The sequence below is a fragment of the Rhamphochromis sp. 'chilingali' genome (genome assembly GCF_963969265.1).
Source record: "Rhamphochromis sp. 'chilingali' genome assembly, chromosome: 10".
NCBI classification, from domain to species: domain Eukaryota; kingdom Metazoa; phylum Chordata; class Actinopteri; order Cichliformes; family Cichlidae; genus Rhamphochromis; species Rhamphochromis sp. 'chilingali'.
In genome coordinates this window covers 20,935,452-20,963,271 of record NC_137937.1, presented here as the reverse complement: position 1 = coordinate 20,963,271, position 27,820 = coordinate 20,935,452, and the positions used below count along the sequence as shown (strand labels likewise).

At 42.6% G+C, this 27,820-nt stretch overlaps 1 protein-coding gene across 1 annotated transcript; it reads right to left on the bottom strand.

The window, feature by feature from the left end:
* Nucleotides 1-48: 48 nt before the first annotated feature.
* Nucleotides 49-27,820, bottom strand: gas2l1 (growth arrest-specific 2 like 1). The gene is made up of 5 exons (XM_080894493.1): nt 26,377-27,820; nt 15,581-15,688; nt 7,540-7,636; nt 6,539-6,842; nt 49-4,733 (listed from the first exon to the last, which is right to left on the bottom strand). The coding sequence occupies exons 1-5, from the start codon at nt 27,076-27,078 to the stop codon at nt 2,654-2,656; spliced, it is 3,291 nt and encodes a 1,096-aa protein (XP_080750619.1). The 5' UTR covers nt 27,079-27,820; the 3' UTR covers nt 49-2,653.

The following is a 27,820-nucleotide window of genomic DNA, read 5'->3' as shown; positions in this document are numbered from 1 at the left end:
AAAAGCTACACATGAAAAAATGGCCAGAGCATCATCATAAACTTCAGAGCAAAAGATTTATTACAAGAACAATTTGACAGCATTTTCAAATTCAGAAAAAAAAAAGTGAAACATTGTAGTATTGGTATTTCATACACACAAATTCCACAATGTCAAGCAATCTGTACATTTAACCAAAGTTTTAGTGAAAATGGCATCTGATCACAAACATTCGGATTTTGCTGATTGGGGCAAAATCCAAATGTTTATGAACATTTCATAAAATCCTCTGTAGGCAGAAAGAGCGGATTAGGACAATCAATCGTTTTAAGATTGTAGAAGTCATGGCTCAGTTAGCCTGTACATTTAAAACACCAAATCGGTGTTCGAACAAGCCAAAACAAATGTAAAATAAAAAGAATTAAGAGTACATGTGTAATGTGTTTATACACGCTAAACTGCCCACCGGCTACATATTGCAATCAATGTCGCTCTAACAATACTGATACATCATGAATCATTTGTAGCAGTGAGGAGTCAACACATGATAAAATTACTGTATCTTTAAGAGATGGGACACCATATAAATAAGTTCACTTTGCCTTCAAATCACTCTCATTTTTAACTAACAACATTTCCACTGATTCTGTCTGTTGTCTCGAACTTGAGAAACAGATGTCATGTGAGCCCATGAAAGCTGATTTCATAAATAAATAAATTAGACCAGCACTACTTCCCTCTTTACTTCAAATCTGTACATATTCCCATACAGTATGTACATAAAGATATACACACTCTCCATTCCCAGGCCATGCTCTGTTAGTGTCCAGCAAAAACGATTTTATCAACATTTTCTTTTCTTTGCCTCCACATTGTGTGGAAAACAATCATCAAATATTAATATCAGTTTTTCCTTCACTCAAATTCAGAAGCTCTTGAGATTCTATGGTTTCTGCAGCCCACTAAACAGTACAACTGCTTTCCAACTTTACACCCTTCAACACATGCAAAATACCAAAAAAGCTAGTAATGCAGGCTCTGTAGCTGGAGTCTGGCTTGTCATATTGATGACGATTGTGTGAGAGCTTCACAAAGTAGACTCAGTTTCCAGTTACAGTATCCATTATTCATGCACCCCTGCACACATGCAGACACTCGAGTTAAAGCCAGTCAGTCTTCATCTATCAAACCATACCATGTCATACCAGACCATTATTGGCTCTAATCAGCACCAGGACATTTCAGTATCATATCAAGACAACATTTTCTACCACTGAATAAAACATTTCTCTCTTTTTTTTTGCCACTAGATGTCACCATAAATTGCGGCATATCATTGAAATCCATCTGTTAAACAGGCGATAAACAACCGAGGGTATTCAGAAGAAATACATCATATATATGGTTTTCATTATTTGCACATCCACCTCAGGTATAACTTATAAATGAAACTGGCTGGTAATGTTTTTTTTCTCCTTCACATTCACACCCAAACTGTCCAATTATTAGAAACAGTTAAAGATGGCAATGTAGTGTTACCTAACAGATTTTAGTGATGTTTAGCTAAAAACATTCAAAAAAAATTAACCTGTGAAAAATTGTTTAAGGCAAAGGGAATTTTCAAGGCATTTTCAACACCAGTATTGCATAGCTAAGGCTGCACAGCACTGAATACAGTGAATATGTACATTAGACTGTATATTCCAAGCCTTGTCTTTACAAAATACCCACTCTCAGCATGTATTTACACATTCATTCTCTTTAGCATTTAATTCCAGAGTACAGTTTGGTCAGAGGAGGAACTCAACATTTCAAATGTCAGTGACAACTATATAAAATAATATAACCTTCCCCCATGCTCCTCATATTTTTGTTGTACACTCAATGCATTTAAATTAAACTTTTTAAAATTTTACTGCATTAAACATAATCTTAAAAACCGGTGAGACATTAAGCATTCAAACAAAAAGCATCTATCTTGTCTAGAACAGCTTATTATTATGAAAAGCTGACATTGTTAAATAATAACATGAAACAACTGTACAGAAACTGGTAGTGCGCATAATGTTCATAGAGCCAGAGATGAGTGTACCTTAGTCTATGTTACTGAATATTGTAATGTGAGTATAGTGAGTCATATATGAATGTGGACAGACTGAAAACATCACAGTCATCATGCCAGTATTTTCACTATAAGGCAAGCAGAAGTGCTATGGCAAACCACAAGAGGGAGCCAGTCTGCATGACTCAAGGACTAGTGTTTACATCAACCCCTGGCACTTTACCATGCCCCCTTAGTGAGGCACATGGCAGCACATATGCTCTCGGTTTCTATTTCTGTGTATCAACCGTGAGAATTTCACTAGTGACTTATAAAAAAAAAAAGATTGGCAAAAGCATCCCCATGCACACATTAAAATTAAAAATTACAGTAACTTAAAGACCATTCCTTTGGTAATAAATAATTTGGCTTGAGTGCAAAAAAGCAATGTGAAGCCCTGCAGTTATTCAGGGGAGAACCTAAATGGAGAAAAAAAGGAGCGTTTGACATGCAGTGAAAACAGTCTCCATTTTTATCTTGTTGGGTTTTTTGTTTTTCTCTTTTTTAAACACAGTAGTTAAAATTCATGACAACAACCCCCCTCCCGTGTACTACCCACAGTTTCGTTTTGTGCTACATCCAAGCTTCAGTGTCCACGCTGCCTGACTGTGTAGGGTAGGCGCAGTCTTTGTTGCCCATGGCTGAGGAACGAGGATGAGGATGGATCATATCAGCGAAGGCCTGGTGCAGGCCCTTGCATGTGGCTTGGCGACTGGTAGGATGGGAGCTCTGAGGAGACAGCGGTGGGGTGTGGCAGGGGGAAAGAGTGTTGTTCGCCTGCAGGTCTCTGTAGCTGACGGGGGTGGGTATGCGCGAGGGGCCGTTTTCGGGCCTGTTGTCAGTGCGGGGCCTGAATCGGGTCCCCAGTTTGTGCTTAGGGATTGGGTCAAGCCTGTTTGCTCTCTTTGGCCCTTTCTTAGCCTCCAGCATTTCTCCATCAGCGTCCCCATTAGTCAAGGGCAAATTTGGTGGAGGTGACTCGGAGCGGGATTCGCTCAAGCTGAAGCACATGGAAGAGTTTTCACTTGAGGAATCCTGGAAGGAGCAGTCCTCAGAGAGGGGAAGGGGAAGAGATGATGGACAATCCTCAGAGGCTGGGAGGTCAACACTCCCGTCACCATTTTCCATGTCATAAGGTAAGTCTGGCTGGTGATTTTCCAGTGGAACATCTCCTTCAGGCTGTGTGCTCCAGCCAAGAGGACCCTGTTGATCTATCATCCCCCCTTCAAGAGGAGAACATCCATGTTCTCCATTCATATTCCCACATTGAAAAGCAGGTTGCGAGGAAATGTCATTCATCAAACTATCTGACTCTGTGTCTTGAAGGCCAGTCAAGGAAGAAGTGATTTCTCTCTCTTCCATGGAGCTGGAGATAGCTGGGAGCTTCTTGTGACCCCCTCCACACTCCCCCCAGTGTTCAGGCTCTCCTTGACTAAAGTTGTGTGGTCCCCCAAAATTGTGTCCAGAAAGTAAATTTAAGGAGTCCTCCAGTGGGAAGTGACGAGGGTTAGTTCTCTTGGATTCCCTGAGGTCAGGAAGAGTTCCCATCTTGGCCCCCACATTCAAGGAGGAGGTGGATGAGTTGGAAGAGGAATAGGCAGAGTCATTGACATTAAGATCAGTGAGTACTGCTGCCGGATGCATCCCAGCTCGCTGCAAGGTGATTCCACCAGGAGCTTTATTAGACACTGCTCTAGCCTGCTGTGTATTGGCAAGATACTCGGCCTCAAAGCTGCGATAAAGATCATGCTCCCTCTGGGGGTCTAGCGCTGGCAGCAACGGGAAGCCAAAGCCCAGCCCTTCCTCCTCGGGTTCCTGGCATTCCAGACCGGATGCGTTCTTATGGTGGCCTCTCCCAGCAGAGCGGGAGCCCTGTGAGGTCCGAGAGGAGCGAGCGGCATGATGATGAGAGTTGCGAGGAGATGAGTGTGGTGAACGTCGCCCCCCTGATGTCACAGGTGGTAACAATCTGCCTTTTCCTACGGAGGGTGAGCGAGGGGCAGGAGGCCTAGGAGTAGTTATGGTCTTCTTGCTGGGACTACTGCTATTGTTACTCTGGACCCCTTTAATAGGTGAGTTAGAGCATGAGGACGATTGCCTTTTGGAAAACCCAGCAGCCATTCTCGGAGAGGATGGGGGCAGTTGTTTGGCCCGAAGATCTTCTCGTCTCTCTGAAGGTGGAGGCTGAGGATCTCTGTAGGAGAGAGCGGGTCCTGGGCTGGCATCACTGGACCGAGTACGGCTGGTCAACTTACTCTGGCTGTGGGACCGTGGACCAAGAAGCCTCCTTGGGCCCTCGTTTCCAAGAGAGCGGCCCCTTTCTGTTCGAGGCAGCCGTACTCCTTCAGAGGAATCTTGAGGTGGGTTGGGTTTGAGTATCGGTGTGAGTGCAGAGCGTTCCCGTGACTGGCTGCGTGCACGAGGGAGTGAGGGACGCAGGGATGGGCTCTGACTTCCGGCTACAGGCCTCTCGATCATATGTTTCCCCTCTTTACGATTGACAAGCAGTACTACTTCTTCACCCGAGCGCCGTGAAGCACCCCCAAGAGACTGGCGCCCCCCGCCTCCTCCTCCTCCTCCCTTAGAGGAGGCCGTAGAGGAGTCACTGTCACCAGACAGACGTCTTGTTAGTGGTGTAATCGTCTCCTTGTTCCTGGAACATAAGCAAGAAACAGATTCATTTATATTTATAATACCTACCACATCTATAAAAGTAATATTTTCTTATTGAGTTTGTGTTCATATCCACAGGCGGTACAGTCTACACGCCTGTGGTAGCATACAACCCCCAAGACACCCCCAGATTTTCGGAGTCACCATATTCCTTTGTACCAGCATGTGACCTATAATGTGTAATATGCAGGGATTTTTGAGTATTTCCAACCTGCCGTTGGTGCACACAGACAGCGTGTCCGACCTCAGGCTCATGTGTTTCTTGGAACAGTGGGCAGTGACAGCCAGAGGGATTACAGCAAAGATGAGAACAAGTGGGGGCAGGATTAGAGGTCTCATAGTTTTTCTAGCCCAACACACACCACTGCGCTTTCCTGACCAGAACACACTCCACTGTCACGCACCAGCAGGACCATCGGGTTTAACTGTTTAATCAGCTCAAAGTTCACATTACGGGAAGGAGAAACTTAAATAGATCCCATGAGTATTGATCAACAGCATACTGCTGGTTATTTAAAGACCTAGCAAAGGCTTTGATATTTGTTTGATGGAAGATTTCAGGCATTCTTACATTTTCTATACAGCACTCAGTCTGTTTCTTAAATAATATTAATAAAGTGTATTTGCATGTTTTACTGAGCATAACTTGAATTTTCACTTAAAAAATAAAAGCAGCATGAAAAGAAAGCAGACACATTATTTATTACAACTTAAAAAGCCTATAAGACCATTTCAGCACAACAGCCCACTGTGTTCCTTTGTGATGACTTTTAATTACTGATTTAGAGAGACTTTTGGGGGTCATGCTTGACTTTTGTGGTTATCCTTCAGAAACTATATTTGTATTTATTCAGGCTTACTAATTTATCTGCATGGAGCCCACCTGTTGACCTACTTCTCCACTTAGCTGACCAGTTGTCGAGGGATAGTTGTCAGATTAGTCTTTATCTTTGAAAGTGGACTCTCCACACACACAGAGTTAATTGAAATGAGCTGCTGCCTTGACGTCTGGTCTGAGCTATCGCTCATAACAGAAATGAGCTGGATATTGGCTTAGAGCCAAAGTAAACCACCATTCAGATCGTAATTATGTTAAACAAAGGCACCCACACACTCTGACATATTCAGAGGTATGTGGAACATTTTTCCAGCTTCATGGATTTTAGACTTAGAAGACTTAGAAGACTTTATTTTATCTATTGTCTCTATATCCATATAATAAACGCCATTGATAAAGATCTCAGTATTACCACCCTTTCTCTGATAGGGCGCTTCAGAAGTTTGTGGTTATATTTGACACTGACTTTACGGATCATCTGTTTGCCTTTATATGTAAAAAAAAAAAAAAAAAAAAGCTGAAGCAACAGTTCCCTCAGTATCGAATCCATGATAGATGATTAGAAATCGAATTAGTAAAATGAAAGGGAATTGACAAGTCCTTAAGAGAGCTGATTAAACATTATAATCTCTACCTTGCAGCCACAAGGAGGTGCTGTAGGGTGGCTGTGTGTTACAGATTTATCAGGGCAATGTCACCTGAGATTAGAGAAATCTGCTCTGCTCTAATCTGGGGCTTTCTGGTGTATTTGTTGTGTGTATGCCACTCTTTGTGTGTGCATGTGTGTGTGTCTGTGTGTGTGTGTGCCTGTCAACAGACACAAAATCACAGGTCACAAAAATGAGTATTTCTCCCAGGCTACCCATAGCAGATTCATTTCTTATCATCGTATCACACTTACCCACACACTTGCCTGCACACTTGGGTAGACACACACACGCACTCACCTGAGAGGATTAAAGTGGCGGGGCTCTGAGCGATCTCTTGGCGGCTTTGGGAGAAGACTACGTGCTGCGCCAGAGTCGAGCTCTAAAGAGTTCTGAGGTCGGCCTGGTCGTGCAGAGGAAGATGACGAGGCACACTGAGCAGAGTGGGGCTCCAGGGACCGCCTGTCAGAAGGTTTATAGGGTGCGATGCCATCATTTCGCCAGTGTGGACCCGGGCTGGTGGAGCGGGAGGAGTGGGCGCTCGAGGACTTGCTCTGGGCTCCCTGACCTTGGCCACTAGCTTTAGCCTGATGGTAGCGGTGGGCTGTGGAGACAGATTGTCAACAAGTGGTTTGGAAAGACTTCTAACCAACATTGGCAGACAGCCTGTACAAGGATAAAAGACATCAAGTGGTCAAGAAATACACTACTGTGGCATCTAGCTCTTTATTAGCAGATAAATTACAGCAGCTGCTGCCCACAAAGATGGACTCACTAGTCGAACTAGCCAATCAGACAATGATTTGTCATGTAAAACACTTAGAACAGCTTATAACTCTATTATCTTCAGCATGGCCTCTTACTTTAGATCAGGATGTATACTCTCTCAGAGTTTTAGGCATGAACGTGTCCTAATTAAAGTAGCAAAAAAGTTCAAAGTTGCTGTACAGATGTGTTGTTGGATCATGTAGCAGACGAGTTATTAAAAAGTCAGAGCCTCGAGGTTCGGTATGACACAGACTGACTGTTGATGGGTGACATAACTATTCAAAAAATAAGTCAAACAGTAAAAATCTGATAGATGCAAAGACGAAATTTAGAATTTCTTATATCATGGTTTTATATCCGCAGGGCTTGAATGACAAATACAGTTTTTCAATGATCCACAATGTCTGCCGTAGTCGGAACACAGCAAATCAGATGTGAATCATAATCTGTAATGTATCATGATTTATGTAACCCGAGCCATGACAATAAATGTGTTTTCTAAGGGGCTAGTGGAGAATAGGAAATGACCTCACCGAAAGCAGCACAACGGCACGGGTCATGCTTGTCCAAATAGTGCTCTAATGTGTCCCAGCCCCCTCCGACACGCACCATCACATGGGTACGAAGGACCTGTAGCGGAAAAATAGGAAAAAAAAGAGACGTCAATAGAGAAAAAACATGGACATGCATATTCATACATTAAAAAATTGCTAAACCTTTGAGTAAACTGCGCCAACACACACACGAGTAAACATATTCCACAAACAGGGCAGCTTGCTGAAGGCTGCCTGGCTGGCCCTTAGTATTACATAACCTCTAGATGTGCCCCTGCATGTGTCCCCATCTCTCCTTTCCCCACAACTCCTCTTTCTCCAGCATCACCCCCAGCTGCTGCCATTATGAGGGGTATTCATTACTATGCCAACCCACAATTAAACAAAGTACGGTAGCATAACAAAGAGCTCGAAGTGTGCTCTGGCCGCTTCTCGCTCATGCCTCTCAGCTGTCTTCCCCGTGTTTTCAGGGGGTAGCAGGGTGAATTTGCATGGAAATAACTCACCCCTGCTGTCCCCCTCTGCTGAGACTTCAGTTATCAGGGAGAGGGGCAATGAGAAGAGGGGGCCAGGAGAGCCATAACACAGAGGGGGTTGGTGGATATGTCCCTTCCTCCCCTCTATGAGGTGCACACTTCCATAGGATCAGTCTCACTCCCTCCAGGCAGAAGCTGCCTTCACCGAAGCAACACTGCTAGCTTGATGTGACAGCCCCGTGGATGCATCCCCCTACCTTGTGTTGTGTAACACAGTCTGCCAGCCACATGTTTTGAAGGCTGTAACCCTGTCTTTGAGGCCACAGAGGGCAAAGTCATAATGGCGAATCTGTGCAAGCCGGCACAGAGTTTATTTCCACCAAATCACACGTTGCACAGCATCGCATCTCCGTGTCCCTGGTCAGAGAGAGGGCACAGACATGTGCGACGAAGTCTGACGCCACCTTCTCCCCAGCACAATCCCCGCCAATCCACTACAAGTCATTTCATTGGCCTTGCTCCGCTACTACATCAAATCCGTAAAAACAGCTGATCTGCTTATCTCTATCAGACGTGGAAGCATAAACTGCTTATTCTCCAATGCTTTGGCCTTATGTCAGTAACAGGTTTATGCTTTCTGTGATGCTGCGAGGCCATCGCGAGCCAGCAGTGAAAAGCAGGGTTGCGCAATGTTCTTAATATATCATCATATTCATCACTGCAGTACTAACAGTTACAAAAAAAAGATCAAAAAGGTAGAAGGTTGAAAAAAGCGAGGGACAGACTGTTCCTGGAAATTCTGCAGAAGAAAATTTTGACTTGTTTTTAATTTACAATAATATCTCTGCTGTATATTCTCTCCCTTTTTCTCTTTCTCGTTCCTTTCTTTATATACATTTTTTTGAACAGTGAAACTTTTATCCCCCTTTTTTTTACCAACTTTTAAAACTGGGTGTCATTTTCTTAAGCATAATACATTCTTGTTTGTTAAACTGATACAGTCATGTGAACAAAGTTTTTATGGGACTCCACGCAATCCTGTGTAAAACTAACTACTTCCCATGGTTCAACAGCTTGTAGAGCGACCTTTAGCTGCAATAACTCAAAGTAATAATTTTCTTTACTGTACATTACCTCCTATTCTGAGATGAGAAACTTTCTGTCTTTTATAAAAAACATCCCAATAAAAGCATCTTGCTGATTTTACTTTGAAAACTGCACAAGCTCTCATGATGGCACCAGATATTAAAAGCCTCATACGATAAATTTCAATTTGTACTGCAGTATAATGACTACAAAGAAAATTACTAGGGGTCTAAAAATGCTATTTGTGCTGTATTAATTTACAGGCTCTGCACAAAGCAACTTCACTGTCGTCTCCTAACAAGAGAAAGGTACTGTGTGTTTAGGATAATCCCCATTTTATCATGTGAGATGCTGAAACATGATTACAGAGATTACACATTTTACGCAAATGCACAAACTACAGCATCACATAGTTCTTTTCATTTCACTTCTCTTTGTCTCGTTTCCATATTCAGTAAGGTTATTACGCATTTCCCCTTTAAAAAGGAATGCCGCAGAACTGCTGAGGAGTCAACTGAGGCTGAATAGATGTTTAGGGACCATGTTCCACTTTAAAAGAGCGCTCAGCTGCCAGATTTCCCAACCAACGGAGGGGTATCACCAGTAGAGAGACCCAATCCCTGTTTCTATGGCAACAGTGAACAGAGACTTCTTGTCATCATTGCGGGGGCGTGATAAACCAGCGTCTTCTTAAATCATGCTGGTGACTTAAAAAATTGAGCTCATGCTTCATTTCATCTGTTGTGAATGTATCGCCTCCCACTAGGGAGCAACCTCCCTCAAGGACAAAGATGCTTTATTGAGCCCCCCGTGTTCATACGGCTGGCTTGCTCACTCGCTTTTAGGACTTCATTCCCTGTTTTCAGCCCGAGATTCTTCTTACAGCCTCGCCAGCTGAATAGGGGTCTGTTGGCTTTCAAGGCGACTGCCCGTTTCCTCCCATCAGAAGAATAAGGGAAGCGTGTTGGGTGCACTTGTAGCTGCTTGAGCATATGTGTAATCTCTGTCATCCCCAGATAGGCGTCAGGGGGAAGGCGGAGCAGCATGCACACAGCCAATCTGACAAGTAAAAGGCTCAAAGCACACTCATGAACACACAAAGCCCATTCTCAAATTTAAATGTTACTTTAAATGGCTGCTGCAACAGGCGAACACATGCTTATGCTGATTAAACTGCTTATAAAACACGTCACACACCATCTCAAGGACTGCATTCGAATTATGTGGAGTCAATAAAGGGGAAGGTTACTGTGTGTATTTTTATCTATTTTGAGGAGGGGGAGGTCTAATATTTTGAGACGACAGTGACTTTTTTTAACTGTTCTCAGTGGCTAATAAAAGCATGTCGAGCAAGGATGTCAAACTCATTTCACATCGAATTTGCTACATTTACTACACTCCACTTTGATCTCCCCTTTCTGTCAGTCTACAGAAATGAAACTGGCAAGACTCTTCAGCCATATATTGTAAGACCTAAATGTTTAAAGTTACAGAAATCTATAAGTTAAGTTTGTCCTGCTTTGCATTTTACAAAGCCATCCAGTGGGCCAGATTGGACTCTTTACCGGGTTGATTCTGGCCCCCAGGCCTTAAGTTTGACATACCTGATTTTGAGGATAAAATTTCAGTTTTCATCCCATGAATTATTAATTATTTCAAACAAGCTAAAAATCAATAAAGGTTTTCAGAAGCATGAATTTAATAACTTCAACATGGTGATTCAATTTTATATCCCACTATAAGTTTTTTGAAAGAGTTGAATAAAAAGGTTAGACTACATCAATGACTTAACCCAGGGATACTCCAGGGAATACTCATGCAGTAGACATCGGGTGCTATTACAGCTCAACTAATCTGAAAAAACCCTCAAATTACATTTGAAAATTACAATTTTAGCAATCTGATAACATTTTTTAAAAAAAAGCGACTTAACTAACGGATGAGCAGAAGGCAGAAATCAAAAAAGTGCACCGATGATATTATTAGATAAAAGCACAGATAAATATTTGAATTATTTTTAAATAACATAAAGGATAAACCGTACTCAGACATAATAAACGTCAGCAGTTACTGAAAGTGCTCATGTCACGCTCCCTGTCATTCATTAGTCAGTCAGACCTCTCAGGTGATCAGGGGCAGATCTTTTAACTCTTCCTAGAATTAAACGTAAGTGTAGCGACGGTGCTTCTGTTTACCGAGGTTATGGTTTTCGGAACAAGCTGACTGCTGACCTGAGATCAGTTACATCTGTGTATACAGTTAAAAACAGACTAAAAATCTTGTTAACTACACAGGCCTACACTTGGGTTCTTTTGTGTTAAGCATATTTAATTTGCTTGTAATGAAATGCACAATATAAATAAAACTGCCATTCTTTAGTTTTTACTTGTTTCTTCCCGAGCCTTTTGCATGTGTCTGCCATCACGTTTAGTGCTACTCATCGTATTTCATTGTTACTTCTATCTTTTGGTTATTTCCTTTTTTAATCTGAATGTTAGTTTTCTCATTTGTCTCGTTCAGCTCTCACTTCATGTTTTTGCCTCGATCTCATTACTGTCACCTGTGTCTGCTTGTTTTGCATCCGTGTCTTATCACCAGTCAAATAATGTCTATAGATTCCTGTGTTAAAATGCCATTAAACTCACATTTATAATCTGACAGTGTATTAGTAATAGCCTCTAATGGCAGTTTCCTCCTTTATAACCACTAATTAATTGCATATATGTGTATACTGACCCACGCAACTAATGACAAAATGTTAATGTTGGAGATTCAGAAGCAGAGGGTAAAACCGTGGCTGATTAATCTGTAACACTGCATTTGTATGTACTCCATGACTTCTCCATAGCTTTCCTTCTGGTGCACCTGTTTTGGATTACCTTTTTGGACCTCACAGATTTTCAGATTCTTTGTCAGTGAATAAATGCTTTTTGCTTCCATGTCCTGGACTTGGGTCCTTTTCCCAGTGACACGTGGATGAATGGTTTCAATACTAGGCCAACAGCTATGCAGAAATGGTAGAAAGGAGAGTGTCCTACCCACAACTGATGGTTATGGTTAGCTGAATGTAATCACAAAGTGTTTTTTGTGTCTTCACATGAAGACTAAAGAACCCATTTATCCTTCATATCTACCAGAGCTGCAGGGATTGAAAAAGGTTGGAAATGACCAGCCTTTACTACAACTTGGGTAAGGTGTTTTTGAAAAATGCTATATAAAAATTTAAATCTTCAAACAAAAATGCTGGAAAATTGATTATTGATGCTGAGTCCACATATCTGGAAATGGAAGCTTGCTTGTTGTAGCAGCCAGGGAGCTCTGATTGCTGCAGACATGTAAATAAACCCAGAAACACCCCCATGGTACAACCACGCCTCATTCCCCCTTGTTCCAGGAATGGACTGGTGCCGTCTTGTCTTCCATAAAACTGCCCTCCGTTTGTCTTCTCCGTAACTGTCCTGTCAAACTGAGAGCTGGAGCCGTTTTATGGATGTTGTTGAATGTTGAATGTGTAAACCGGATGAGTGAGGTGTAGCTGTATGTGGGTGTTTCTGAGTGTGCGATCGGTGCGTTACTCCTGGCTGTCACAATGACTAACGTACATCACACAATTTGTTTTTCAAACATGTGTCACATTTCATTATATAAGTTGACGGTGTTGGCTTTTTTTCTAGGCCAAGGAGAATGCCCACAGAGCACAATTACAACACTGAGAAGAGCCTTGTAAAACACTGACGAGTCAACCCATTTTTAAACACAACAGCTCAGTTTTGTAGTCCCGGATCTGCATTGATTTTTCCTTTTGGTGTAGGACTGGCCTAACCTGTATGTGGGAAAGCAACTACAAACCTCACAGTCTCTAAATTAAGGACACATTACACACAACACATTTGAAAGATGTTTTTTTTTTTATCTATAACTCAATATGTATAAAAAAAATTCTCAATTTCTTAAACAAAGATAATTTTACCAAAAATGTAATCATATATTTTACATTACATCTCCTAGTGTGGGCCAAGTGGTGGTTCTAAAAGTGAAAAAAAATAAATACTGGCATTAGAGCAGTCAGGCACGCCTACAGCAAACCCGGAAAGCCGTTCAAAGAGTCCATTATCAGGCTGTGGTACATGTTAGGTAAGTGACACCAAATCAATCTTTGGTATCAGACGACCTTCCTGCACTGTCCTCTGAGGCCTGGTGTGGGTTTAGTGGCAGCTTTTGAACTGAAAACGAGACCAACAGTCCAAGAGAAACAGGCTACAGCCAAGATAAGGAAAACTCAGGAAGTGACCTAAACCTCTATTTGTGTCTGGATGGAAAAAGTACAATCCTGGGAGTGGGCCAGATGAAGGCAGTTCATAAACACTCAAGAGAGAGAGAGAGAGAGAGAAATCATAGTACTGTTCCAGTTTAATTCAGCCAAACAGCTGAGGGATTTCTGCTGGGATATTATCTTGCTCTTCATGAACCAACAAATGATCCCATATGGTGCTACCATATGGCTCCATGTAATTGCTGTATGCCCGCTGTGCTATGTGCCAAATATACACGCACATGTGACAAAATAAAGGAAAAGCCAACAGGTGACTTAGTAAGATGTTGGACCATCACATGCATGCTACATGAACAGCTTCAATGCATCACTTGCATTATTTCTCCAAATCTATAGCACAGGAGAAACAGGAGCAGCGCCATTCTTCCAAAAGTTTGCGCCCTCGTTATGTCTTTTGATGACGTTGCTGTCTTGCCCTCCCCAGCAGAACAGAGCTCTCCGAATGTTAGAGGTCCAGGGTTCAGGTTTTTCTTTTAATTTGTCCCACATCTCTATAGTATGTGGTCGTTGTCAGCTGAAACAAATATGAATATATACTATTCTTCCCTGCAGCTTACCCCTATGTTATAAGCTCCTCCCACTAGCAGGGGCACAGACATGTAGGCGCTGACATTTCGTTTCACAGAGAAATCCAAACATCCCAGGAGAAACTCCAACCCTTAACCCATTTAACTGCTGCATATTATTCCCTTCACGGAGTTTTTCATTCTTTACACCACAAACCTGAATCAGACCATTTCTATAACAAAATGCTGAAATTTCAATGCAGGTTTTTGTCGAACTACACATGCCACATACCTGGCTCTGAAAACCTTAAAAGAAATCGTCCTAATCCAGGTGCATAACTGCTCATGCTTTATTTTTATTTATTTATTTTTAGTAATTTGGTAATAAAACTTAAATCAGTCATCTGATTTCTGAAACTGATTTCTGAAGTTTTCACATCTGACAACGTGACAACAAAGTGATGGTTCCAGAAATATTAGGAGACAGATATTAAATCAGATTCACTCGTATGCCGATGGAGGCATTTACTTAGCTTTTGCTAAACACCAACATACCTGTGTACACCTTTCTGAATGTTTTCAAACATTACTAAATCAGCCAGTGGCCTACATGTCCAAATGACCATTAGACTGCAATATATGGCATCTCCAGCTATTATATGTCATGTCACTGCACATATCATAAACCTAATTTAATCTAATGGATTCTTACATACTTCTGTTAGGCCTACTTAGCTAAGCTACTGTAATTATAGTGTTATAGTTGGCTGCTGAATGTGAGCACAAATAAAGTTTGGATGCTCATTGAAATTTTCATCATTATTTTTAATAATAATAATTAAGGTATTAATCCTTAATAATAATTAAGGATTATTAAGGTAATTATACTATTTACAGTTTTTCTGGTGTGATGTGGTGATCTGGTCTGATCTCTAAGGTTCAAAACAGGACTGTGCTGTAAGCAGGTTAAGTAGTTAATATCAGTCCTATAAACTCCATTCTTATATCTATGCATCAGTGAGCAAGAAGATGAATACAGCATGCTAAGAAACGACAGGTGGCGAGCGTTTTTTTATTAAATGTTATATACTAAAGGATCAATGGCTACCCAAACTGTTGTGGACAGTCGTCGGCTTATTTATGTGTTTAAAAAAGGCAAAACAAAGAGATAGGAAAGGATGGATGGGGACAGGAAGGGGGCCCACAGAGGCTGCTTATGTACAGACCCCAGAATTCTGAGATAAGCTCCTGGGAAGAGCAGAAATGTTGAGGGCAATCCTTTGTAGGACAGGATCTGTGCACAATTATGTAAAACTTGGTTGATCACAGTAGTTTTTGTTTGCCTAAGTGTGTTTTTAATAAAATGGCATTCAAATGAACAACTGTCTAACAAACATTAAATTAACATAAAGGTAAAAGGAGTAGTAAGTCATTAGGTTTGAGTACTTGTGATGTTTTTGACTTTCAAAAGAGCTCTCTCAACATTTTTTACATTCTCATGACAAAACTAGTAATGTGGGTATTCTTACACAACAATAAGTAAAATGAAAGCATACAAAGATGTGTATCACAGTGACAAATATCTGATGATGCTAGGGTTTATCTTGGCGATGACTTACTCTGATAAAGATCAGTGCGCTGGAGTCCCCCACTTTGTACTTCCCCTCTGACACCTTGATCATAGGAAACTGAGCTGGACAGGAACACTGCCCCAAAATCTCCCGAACCTGTAAAGGACAAAAACAAAGGATTTTTTTAGATTTTGGATTATTTATTCTTTGGGCACTTTAACATTTATTCAACAGGACACCAGGGAGCGACTGCGGGGGCACGATCAAACCCAGGCCAGGTGAGCTACAGCAGCAAAAACAAAGCATTTTTAACATTCAGATGAGCCACACATGATGTTGGATACCTAAGAGGAAGCTGATAATGATCCTTTCCTGTTTTTACCAACATGACATCATGATTAGTCACAAACTTGCAACAATGACCAACGCGCTGCTGAATGTGAGTGTTATGTGTCAAAAGCACAAAGCCTCTGTTTTACGTTATGAGAAATGAGCAGTCTTCCTAAGTAGACGAGTGTGTTGGAGTGTGTGTGTGTCATCTTCCTGCCAAAATATTCTCTCCAACCCCCCCACTGGGTGATCAAGCACCGCGCCCCGCTGTCTCACCACAATAAAAGCCTTTTCTCACCTCGTCTTTTCAGAACATTTGGTCATTAAGTTCACCGCTAAATGTCACAAAAAAACCAAGAAAAACACAAAATACACACTGGATGTGCAAATTAATACTCTCCCTTTCTGGCTCTCTTGGCTTTTTACATGACCGTGTTTGTCTCTGTGACATCATCAACTAGAGGGAAGAAAAGAGCACGGAAACCAGACTAGTGGCGATGATGTCAGCAGGCCGGTGCTGCCAGATGGGGTTTGAATCGAGAGAGTCAGAGCCGGTGCCCTTGCTGTGGTTACGGGTGCTTATTAGGCAAGCAGAGTCAGACACAACTGCAGGGTGGAGTGAGATCGCTCGCTTTGTTGCGCAGGCCTGCCGCTCTTGCTGGATTGGACAACTTTGATGTTTTTCTTGGCGTCTCCGTCAGACAAAGGCGTGTGCGCACTTGTCGCGCAGCAGGGAGAGAAAGTAAAGCTGCAAAGTGGACCGAGGAGAGCACAGAAGCAGGATGAAGGATGAATAACTGCTTCATAGGTGTAAAAACAAGGGGAGGGGTGCATGTAGATATTAATCTGATCAAATACCTGATTGTAGCTTCTCCGCTTTAGCTGTTTACTGCACCTTTCATGCTATCCGCAGGGCTCAAGGGATATTGCTTGTTTGTGTATGTGTGTGTGTGCTCGCTCTACCTACCGCATAACCGGTATGGTGTATTCAGAGGATTAAGGTGTCACCTTGTTATTTTCTTGAAATAGCACCCTTCTTCTATCCCGTGCTAATTAAAGAGGGAGGCCTCAGAGCTAAGCCTCACATCTCACCTGCACCTCTGTTCTGCCTCTCACCTGTTTGTATCGAGGCTCCTTTACTTCTTCTTACTTCTCTCGTCTGCTTTGTTGTAGATCAGCCTCTATTTTTAGCCCGTGCACTGCCTGACCAGACCTATATTTATCTTCTTTTTTTTTTGGTTTTGCTTACATTTCTACAGCTGCTTGCTGCTTCTCTTTTTGTCCGCCCAGTCACCCACTCTTTCATTCTGTCAGTAGGTGGACTAGGCCTATCTGGAAAAACCCTAGTCTGTGTGTTAATGGAAAGACTGCTATGGCAACAGACGCACACATAGCATTACCCTTCCCTTTCTGACCATACAGTTTCCCTTCTTTTTTTTTCCACCGCAGCCATAGTAAAGTCTCTCTCCCTTGGTCCTGTTCAGATTAGGTTTTCCTCTTAACGTGTCACATTGAGCACTGAGCAGGATGTACATTTGAAGTGTTTTTTAATAGTAACCCATTCAAAGAGCAGCCCTTGCATTTAAAGTATTTAGTCAGTGGATTCTTTGCTGTGAAATACTTGCACTTCCCATGTCTTCGCTGTGTCAACAATGACAGATAAACTGAAACTAAAACACGCACGGACACAGGCATGCACTGCATATGGTGGGGGGTGGGGGTGAGATGAAAAGGGAGGCGAGAGATGGGGTCACGCGGGAAACATGCGGAAGTGGAGCTGGAACACTGGGGAAGAATTGGGGGAGAAATTATGGATGCCTGCTGGTCTCACGAGAGACGCTTCCAGCGAGAGCTGCAGATGTTTGAGAAGGAAGAGAGAGAAAAAAAAGGAAGATGAGGGAACAATTCACAGCATGCCCCAATACTGGAAATCTCCTGCATCTATCTTAAGATAGGAATGCAGAGATGGTTTTGCAAGAAGACAAAAAAGAATATTTTCAAGAAGGTTTTGTGATGCTTCCTTTGAACTGAAAAGCTGTATTTGTTTCTCTGAGGAATTTAACATTAAGATCACGTGTTCTTTTTAACAATCCCACAGCACAGATCTTGTCCTATCTGCGCAGTATGAGTCAACAGTGTCCTCGGTCCTTTCCTTCCTGACCTGCAAACACTGCAAGGCCAACTCATAGAAAAGGATGAACAGAGGAAATGGGAGCGGAGGAGTTAAAGATGTCTCGGTTTTGTTTTCTGTGCATATTCTGTGCTGATTTCAAATAAAGACAAGTGTGCAACGCTGAGACTTGACTTTGCATCTGAACAAAATGTCATCATCACAAAGGAATGTCCAGGGTTTCCAGTTTTTTTCTACTATTTGTTGCTGTATGGTTTGAAGCCAGTGGTTGTTATGCAAACACACAAACACCAGATGTACTCTCAGATCCATTTGAATAATGGTCTGCTCCCTTCATGAGTCAACACCCACGTATGGCCACACATTTCACCAAACATAGGTGTGCTGGCTCCTGTAAATGGCCCCTTTTATGAGTATAAAGGGACGGATACTCATTGCTAAATTCCAACAATAAAAAGTGAACATTACAACTCACTTCCCAGGAATTTCTTTCTACAGGGCGTTTCTAGATTTCGACTTTTGAGCCCTCGGTGATACAAAAGCGTTAATAAAAGAGCATGTGGCTCCGAGGTGATGTTTCCAAATGACAGAACAAGACTCTTCTCTTAGCTTATCTGCATGCCCCGAAGCCTGGAAGCTTCCCGGGATGAAACAAGCATGCCGTCAGATAAGAGACAAGAAAACTAGGCCACAAGAGGCTCCTGCTGTGTAAGGGAGATTTTTTGGAACTTGAAGGGTTATTGCTTCACCACCCATAAGCAAGCGCTTCAAACCTTATCCACCTATTAAACCGCTGCCCCGACAGCCTGTATAAATGACTTGTCCGTGGACAACCACGCTTTCTCATAAACTGGGAACAGCTTTCGCACAAACGATCTCGTTAAACAACACGGGGGTGGAGGGAGGTGATGAATGGCTAAATGAATGATAATTATGTTTTCTAATTATGTTGGACCTGTAGCCCAGGGGAATGAACTAAAAGAGTGTTCAGACACAGTTAGTCTCCTGGAGTAAGAGCCTAGCCTAACCAGCAGAGAGAAGAAATGGAAAAACAGTTGGATGAGTGCCCTGGGGTCAGATAGGTCACCTAATGCCCTTACATGGGGAGGAGAAAAGGAATAAACACATTTACAATCATTCTGAAGGCAGCAGTCTGCTGTGCTGTTGAGGGAAAGTGCATATACACACACAGGCTTTAATACCGTTTTGCCGTGAGGGTAAATAAATGCAACACATTCTAGCAAAACCTTTAAACCCACTCAGAAACATTTGTATTTTCTACTGCTCCTCCGTTACATCTGTTACCATTAGAAGCACTATTATGTTGGAAAATATCATAAATCTACATGTAATTTTCGTTCCATCTCAGGCTCACAAAAACAGTCTTGCTCTTCTACTAATTTCTTTGTTTATTGTCTAGTATTTACTATGTTTTTAACTTACTCGTTTACTGATGTGTTTGTTTATTTATTTCTCAGTCTTGAGTTGTATATCACTTATCTTCCTTGTGGAAAATAACTGATAATGACGCAGGGCGGTACCGCAGAGTGGACACTTGCATCCGGGGAGGAACTTAGGGGATGGGACTGGAAGTGCGGCACCACTGAGGTCTGATTGCTGATAAGCTCGCCTACAATTAGGAGTGTTTTTTATCTCTGACCTGCAGTGCCACGATTTCTTATTTCCTTGCGTATTTGTCAGATTTCTGTGTTTCATTTTACAATTAGACAAAGATAAATGATATTTTTAGAACAATTTCATTTATTGAGGGGAAAAGGTTATCATAACCTGTCAGGCCCTGTGTGAAAAAGTAATCCCCACAAAAAATATTCTGTAGACTGACAAGACCAAAGGTTTTTTTAGAAGGTTTGTGTTTCCTTAAATTTGGTTTAAAACATCTGTTTAAAAAGAACTTCATACTAACAGTCAAACACGGTCGTGGCAGTGTGGTGGTGCATCGTAGTCAAAGTCCGGACTTAAATCAGATTGGCATACGGTACTTTAGCGTGCCAGTATCAACGTGTCTAAAGATACCATTTCAAAGTTCTTAGTTCTTTGCTAAGTTGTCTGTTATGTGTAGACACAACACTGGTTCATCATTTAAGTTTTTATGCTTTAACTATTTATAGGTCAGTGTTAGAAGTTTGGCTTCCTGGTAGCACAACATTAAAGTTTCATACAGTACTGTATTCTGTCAAAAGCAGCATTAAAACAACAACTCTGGAACAAAGTGGGAAAGTAAGCATGCAAAACTATAGGCAGCAGCTAGTTGGCTTAGCTTAGTGCCCTGGTTAAAAGCATTTCCACCTCATAAACATGGTGGATTTGTTTGTTAATCTTTATGAAACAGAACTGGAAATATGTGCTTAACATATAATGTTTTAATTGGTGAGCTCCTAAGATCTCAGTAGATGTTTTTTGCTGTTTTATACTGTACTGTATGTTTGCCCAGAGGTGAAAGTGTAATCATACCTGCTACAGGATAGCTATCATTTACTGCTTTAAGGAAATCGTGCTCTGTAAATCAATGCCTTTTTTTTGGCCACATGACAAGCACCCACTTAGGCTGAAGCAATATAAGAGTCTGATGGGCATCATGTGATCTAAGAGCAATAACACCATTATTCAGCTGCTCCAGTCAAAGAGCAATATCATCATTCAGTGCATGAAAATGAATTATCCGGCCAAGGTTGGGCTGATTTGCTGGTTTGTCTCGATGAGGATCAACAACACTCAGCGCTCTCCTTGTGGCAGGCAAGGTTAGAGGAATTTATGTTTAATCCCCACCTGAGACCAGCTTGTAGAGGCTGCAGGCGGGTGCAGAAAATAACCAGCGAATCACTGTTCATACAGACAGAAAGAGGCAGATCAGACGGACACCCAGTTAAGCGATAAACATGCAAACGATCAGCTGATAGCATCAAGTACAACAATAAAGACATAAAGTGGGCATTATGCAAAACTGAGGACTCAGCTGTTCCATGTGCACCGGGCTGTCTGGAAAATAGCGATGAGAAACGAGATGGCGACAAGTATTACTGTGCCAAATAACCTCTGATAACAGCGCACCCCTTTAAAAGCAAAGTCCACTCAGCAAAGAAAGGAGAAAGAGTGAAGGGTGTTTCGCTCTCTCGGCAAAGCATCTGAGTGTGACCCGATGCAAAGCATGACCTACTTTTCCATTTCACCCTCTCTACTGTAGCTCTCCCTCCCAGAGCCACATCCATTCTAGTCAGGTTTAACGGAGTGTACAGTGAAGTCACTCTAGGCACATTTTCTATCATGCCCCCCCCCCCCCCCTTGTATACCGCGAATGCACGAATGAGACCATAAGGTTAACGGAGCAGTGTCCATGCATGTAGTCATAACACACACGTTATGTCTTTATCACCCTCCCCCTTTGCCCTGCTGATGTTTCCATCCAAAGATCAAGATGTCAGCCTTTGATTACCTCACTGCCAACAGTAGCTATTCATTTTCTCCTTCCATGCACCCAATGAGACATACGGATCCACTCTTTGCTTCATCATCTCCAGTAGGGACAGATGTGGGGGGATGGGTTGCGAGGGCTCAGTGTAAAAACTGAACGAAGACTGAATGTTGAAGCCCGGGGTGTGAAAAGAAATGAACCAGTTTATATGAGTAAGCAAAAAGAAGCAAAGATGTGGAGTGAATGGAAAAAATCTTTTGTTTCTAAGCTCAATCAATGTGCAACTGCTTAGGTAGCGTAAACAATGCATGTTAGCATCCATAATTTGTAATGATTTGGAATCAACAGATTGCAGTTTGTATAGCTACAACAAGCATATTTTACTATTCAGACATGCAAATACTCGCGTATGAAAAACACCTAGGAGGAGATTTTACTGAAAGACTGTCATCCTATAAATATTTAGGCATTTGGTTGGATGACAGACTTTCCTTTAAAGTGCATATTGGGCACTTTGTGAAAAGTAGAAGGTTAGATTGGGTTTTTATTATTGAAATCTGGACAATTTTAATTTATCAGTTGGCAAAAAAAAACTTCTACAGGTGACATTCTTAAATGTCGTTGATTATGGTGGCATCTGCACGCTGCTTACGTTTCATTGTCTAGACTCGCAGCTTTTTTTAAGTGTCATATCAAATTTGTTGTCGCTGTGTACTTTATAATCTGGTTTCTTGGCCTTCGCTAGTTTTAAAGAGACAACTTCACTGTTATATTTTTATGTACAGCTTCCTTTTATATCTGTGTAAACCCTCAACATCTTCAAACAGCTGCTATGATTTGCGGTGCTCTACTTGGCTATTTTGCATCTTGGTCAGAGCGCATTAAAGCCGAATGCTTTCGTCTCCCTGGAAGAATTCAGAGCTCTCATAAAGACTTCTGTAGCTGAAGTGTGTAACTGCTACTCAGAACCTGGACCTTGAATTTGTATTGTTTTGACTCTGACTTGTTTTATCTTCTTTTATGTAATTTTCGATGTTTAAGTTGTAACGCTGTGATGGTGTGCCTACTTGACCAGGTCTCTCCTGAAAAAGGAAATGTTAATCTCAAGAGACTACCTGGTTAAAAAAAAACATTAAATAAAATAAATAAGAAAAAAGCACAGAGACCTGGAAAAGAGACTAAATGATATCTGTGAGGGTACAATGTGTGTTTTGGGGGTTTTTTTTGCCTCAGCCAATCAATGTCTTTTTCATAATCCCTGTATGATGATGATAGGACAGAAAAGCCCCTAATGCAAAGGATAAACAGTACGTGTGGGTATATTCAGCTCATCTGTGTGAGCCAGCTGCTGTCTGAACATCTTTGGGACTGAGAGGAGGAACATTTATTGCACTCAGAAGTCTTAGTCAGTTACTTCCCCAACATCAAAGTGGAGCACTGGAGCATCAGCCGGAACCTTAACATTGACAGATTAGTGGCAGACTCTGTTGGAGAGGGTGTGTTGAAACCAGGAATGTCAACAGCTTATGCCTATTGTATAGAGCATGTAGTTGATGTGACACATCAACTGTCTGCACTGCGAGTCATTTGTTTACTGAGTCACTTTATTCTTGCATAAGCCAAGTAGTCAGGGACAAATTACAACTTCTGTGACACTTCTGTGATTGCTGAAGAGCCACAGAGGGAGCTGTAGTTTGAGTTATCGTGGCCTGTCTGTATACTTTAACTAATTAGAATAACGACATGTAATCCTATTACCACCACACTTGCTTTGTCTCAGTAATAGGATTAAGTTGATTGACTAACCACTAAACAATGTGTTGAAGAACATCCATACATGCATACTTTTTCTTAACTGCTTATCCCACAGGACCGTATAATTTGAGCCTATCCCAACTGATACTGGGCGAGAGACGTGCTCCATCACAGACACAGAGAGTCATCCACACCAACACTGTGTGGTACTGTGGCAGGGTATTTCTCTGTTTCTTAGCTCAGAGACTTTATATGAAAGTGTGATCTATTCTTTCATAATTGAACAATAAATAAATATCCTGTATCCCAGTCTCATGTGAAGCTGCCTTACAATAAACATTTCTTCATAGATATAAAGCGCAGCTCCAATTTCCTGCTTTTAATTGAAAGTATTACGGGTACACACCGGCTCACTCCTTGGCGGCCGCTTGTCGGGGCCTGGGGCCTGGGGCTCGCTCGGGCCCCTTTGGAGGTGGGGTGCCCCCGGCCTCTCGGCCTGGGGCTCGGTCACTCAGGCACAGCTGGGGGCCGGCGGAGCTCACGGGCGCGTCACTGCAACTCCCCCTGACTTCTGCTCCGCGGCTGCTGGGCGAGCCCTCATCTGGGACTCTCCTCAGCTCTTACTGGGACAGTGGCGCGGCTGCCCCTCTGTTGGTCTTCCATGGTCTCTTGTGTTCTGGGGGCCTCTGGATGTCTGGAGTTTTGATCTCCTCCATACCCGCTTCACACCCTGGAGGACGGGGCTGTGGCCCCCCCACACTCCCTAGCAGATCATTACATGGAGAAACCTTTGGAATGCAAGCATGCTGATCCACACAGGTATGCACACATGGGTATTCACAGACGCGGACTACAGCTTTCTTGGCTGCTGCCTCAAAGCACACTGTGCGCTGTCTATCTTGCGTGCTGCACAATATCGTTTATTATTTAGTAAATATTGATATCTATGACTAGCTAGTTTATTGTGATGGTGCTTTGTTTTCTCTATTATTATGTTACTCTTTGTTGTTTGCTGTCTCCTCTGTTTGTTTTTTTTGTTTGTTTGTTTTTTTTTCTCCATACAGGTGACCCAGGAGTTCTTTTTTTTTCTTCTCTCTCTTCCCCCCCCTTCTCACCGTCTCTTCTCCCCTTTGGTTTTCTTTCTTTCTCTCCCCCTCTTTCTCTCATTCATTCCCCCTGTCCTATTTATTAAAAAAAAAAAAAAATGACAAAGGATGAACTGAAGCTCTGCCATCACGTAATGTCGCATACTGCTGTTTCTGATGTCATTTAAAAAAAAAAAAAAAAAAAAAAAAAAAAAGAAAGTATTACGGGTAAACATGAAAAGATGATATCCTGACTTTAATCAGTGATTGTGCGTGGGTATTAGCTCCTTCCACTACCTCACATTAATAATATTTTCTATAAGAATACATAGAAGCTAAATGGACACTGAACGCTCACATTACCAGGATCTTTCATGACATAAGAGGCTGATAATTAATTGATGATATTTTATCAATAATGCTACTGGGTATGCATAGGAAAGCGGTTTGTGGAGAGGTTGATAAATTATGTATTTATTTATTTGTAATGTAGAAACAAAATTAAGTCAATGTGAATTTAGATTCATCTCTTGTAAATACAAAAGTATCCTGGTGGATAAACTTGTGACTGTGCTTATAGAGGGAGAAGAGGTCTTGAGCCTTGCAGCTAGAACTGGGTAGCAGATATTGATCAAACTATGTAGATGATAATGTGGGTTTTATTTCCTGGTAAACACCCTGTGTCAGAGTGCAGGAAATAAAGAGGTATTCAGTGGAAATATATATTACACATAGTCTGCCACCAACAGCTGATGTAATTAGACAGGATGTGTTACTAAATACAACTCAGCAGACAATATACAACATGCTTGATGATAGTGTACTATTTTAATGTTGCAGCCTGTGGTCTAAGTGCCCTGATCAATTTTTTTAAGAGGATGGAGAGTTTATTCATCACACAGATGATAACAGATAATTCCATCCCTAAACCAGTCAAAAACAGTCAAATCTGTGTCTCGATCACAGCCGAGGGATGCTGTCAGTGTAAAACACGGCAAAACGGAAAAATGGGGATGAGCATCTGTAACTTTCCTGTGATGATTCTCTCCCAAAAATGTAGCTCGCTTGTATAACCCTCAGTCATATGAGCGAGGGATAAGGACAGCGCACATCTTCCTCCATGTGCTCTCTTGTTCTTTGGAGGTCACACACTAAAAATGGCTCTGCATGAGTGTGGCTGCTGACTGTCTCCCCTCCTCCCTCTCTGGTGTCCCTCACATTTTTGGTGTCAAAGACAGACATCAACATGACAATATTACATCTACCCCCTACTCACAACCTAACAAGCGTGCGTTGTGCTGGGCTGTGCTCATTAGCTTTGCGCTGGTAAGATCTTTGCCTCCATCACATGTTCATGTGCAGCATGCTCTGTCAAAGGTCAACCAGTTCAGCACAATGAATGACAAGAGTTAATGGTTTGACTGCAGAGAAGAGAGAGTGTTTCAGAAGCAAAACTGCCCAGAGGGACATTCCCGGCATCTTGATTGAGCAGATACAGAAATGCCACATAATCAGGAAGCTTGTGATATTGTGTTGATGTCAAGCTAAATGAAAGAAAGAAGTAATACTAAGTCTCAGGGAATTTCTTGAGATGCAGGACCGGTATTTCCAGAAGAATGCAGCCGATTTGACCTGTGACTTTTCAACGCTTTCCTGTAGGAGAGGGCAAGGCACACAGGCCCTCCAGAATTGAAGGAATTTAACAGCACGTCTTAAAACAAACCCAGATGTTTGCACGCACCCCCCCACAGGTGATCTATCAGGCTCCTGTGTTCTTTATATCACTGACATGGTACTTTCAGAGCAAGTATTTCACTTTTGGCACATTTTTGTGTTTTACTGTGGGAGAAAATGGGTCTTCTGTGAGCTGTTAGACGCTGTTTTAGCACCAGTCAAAACAGACCGGTTGATATTTGCTGTAGACCGAGGCCACGTGATGGAAAACCTCTATTATACATTTATACCGGTAATAGGAATAAAGCTTTCCTGCAAATCCACTTCCACACTTAAGACTGAACAGCGTGGGAATTGAGCAGAGGGATCATTAGGCTGCACTTAACCTTCCTCATAAAGCAGTTATGACACATTTTGGGTTTTCATTTGTTAAACTCACCAGTTCATCCAGATTTCGCATGTCACATAAAACTCTCTTCTGCTGCCAGATGAAGGGCTCTGGATCTGGCTCCTCTTCATCCTCCACACTCTTACTGCTTTCCTTCCGGCTGAAACACCTGCTGGGCGAGCTCTGCTTAGCTGGCTCCCCTTCATCGATCCGCAGGCTCTCCTGGTCCCGGATCTCCTCTTCGATCTCTTCCTCCAGCTGGATCAGCATGGGGGCCAGCATACCGAACTTGGACCCACGTCGCGCCACCTCAAGGAGACACAGAACGAAATTCTTCTCGTTGCATTTCTCCACCAAGTCGTTGGTCTCGAACATGAGGACGTCTTTGATCCAGAGCTCCTGTCTGCACCAGGTGATGAAGTTGGACACGTTGTCCCGCGCTACAAACGAGCCGGGGACAACATTGCGAAACTGGAAGCCGACATCTTTAGATGGCAGCTTCATTGCCTGTGCAGCTTCGGGATACTCCAGCTGAAACTCGTGCGCGGCGCGGTTCACGTTGTTGGCGTGCCGACAGAGGACACAGCCCGTCGCCAGCCCTTCCATAAAGGTGTCCGCAGTGATATCCAGATCATACAGGGTGTTAAGCCATTCAGCCAGATCCTCCTTCATGGCATACAGGTATTCCTCGCTGGATTTAAAGGGCCGGATACTCTTGGATGCGGCGGATTGGATGTTGCTCTGATCAGCCATATTGTCGGATTATGTATCAATTAAGTCTACTTGATAATTCCCGATAGTCTCATTGCACAGCTGCGCTCCGAAGCCTCACGCGCAAAGAAGAGCAAAACAACCGCGTGAACGCACCCACGCCGACGTGCCATGAAAGCTCCTTGAAGCCAGGCTTTGTATCGTCACGAGCACATCGGGATGCGGAGCGGCCGTGGCGCATGGATGCGTTTTCCGGATATCTGCGGAATTTGTTTCCTTTAACGAACGCATCGCCAAGTCCCGCGCGAGACCACCAGTTAATCCAGACTGTGGCCGGTGGGTCCTCGCGCCCACAGAAACCCACGTGTCGCCATATCAGTGTGCGAGGCGGTCAGCCGGAGCAGAGTGAAATGAAACGCACTCCGCAGCGCGCAGTCCTCGACTCATTTCACTGCGAACAGGCTCGGCCCATGATGCGCCGCCTCTTGCGCTGAATATGTTGACCTGCTGTGGCTCAGACCAGCACAGCGACTCGGTGGCACATCCCATTATGAGGGATAAACGGAAGAGAGGAAAACTTAACCCCCTGTTTCCCTCAGTGCTGTTTAACAGTAAAGGAAATCAGTGGTGTAGTCTAAGTAGGCTACTCTGTCGGTTTATTTCCACGCCACTCTCGACTTCTGCTCGTCTGCTTCACGGCCTTTATGGAATAACTTCAATATGAATAATAATAAAATGTTTGTTTGTTTGTTTTTTAATCAAATTAAACCAACCAGTAAGATAA

Coding starts and splice junctions, on each gene's coding strand:
- gas2l1 (XM_080894493.1), bottom strand. CDS start 27,078: ATGGCTGATCAGAGCAACATCCAATCCGCCGCATCCAAGAGTATCCGG. Junction 6,843..7,539: donor GTGCCGTTGTGCTGCTTTCG/GTGAGGTCATTT, acceptor CTGTCTCCACAG/CCCACCGCTACCATCAGGCT. Junction 4,734..6,538: donor CGCCACTTTAATCCTCTCAG/GTGAGTGCGTGT, acceptor CTTATGTTCCAG/GAACAAGGAGACGATTACAC.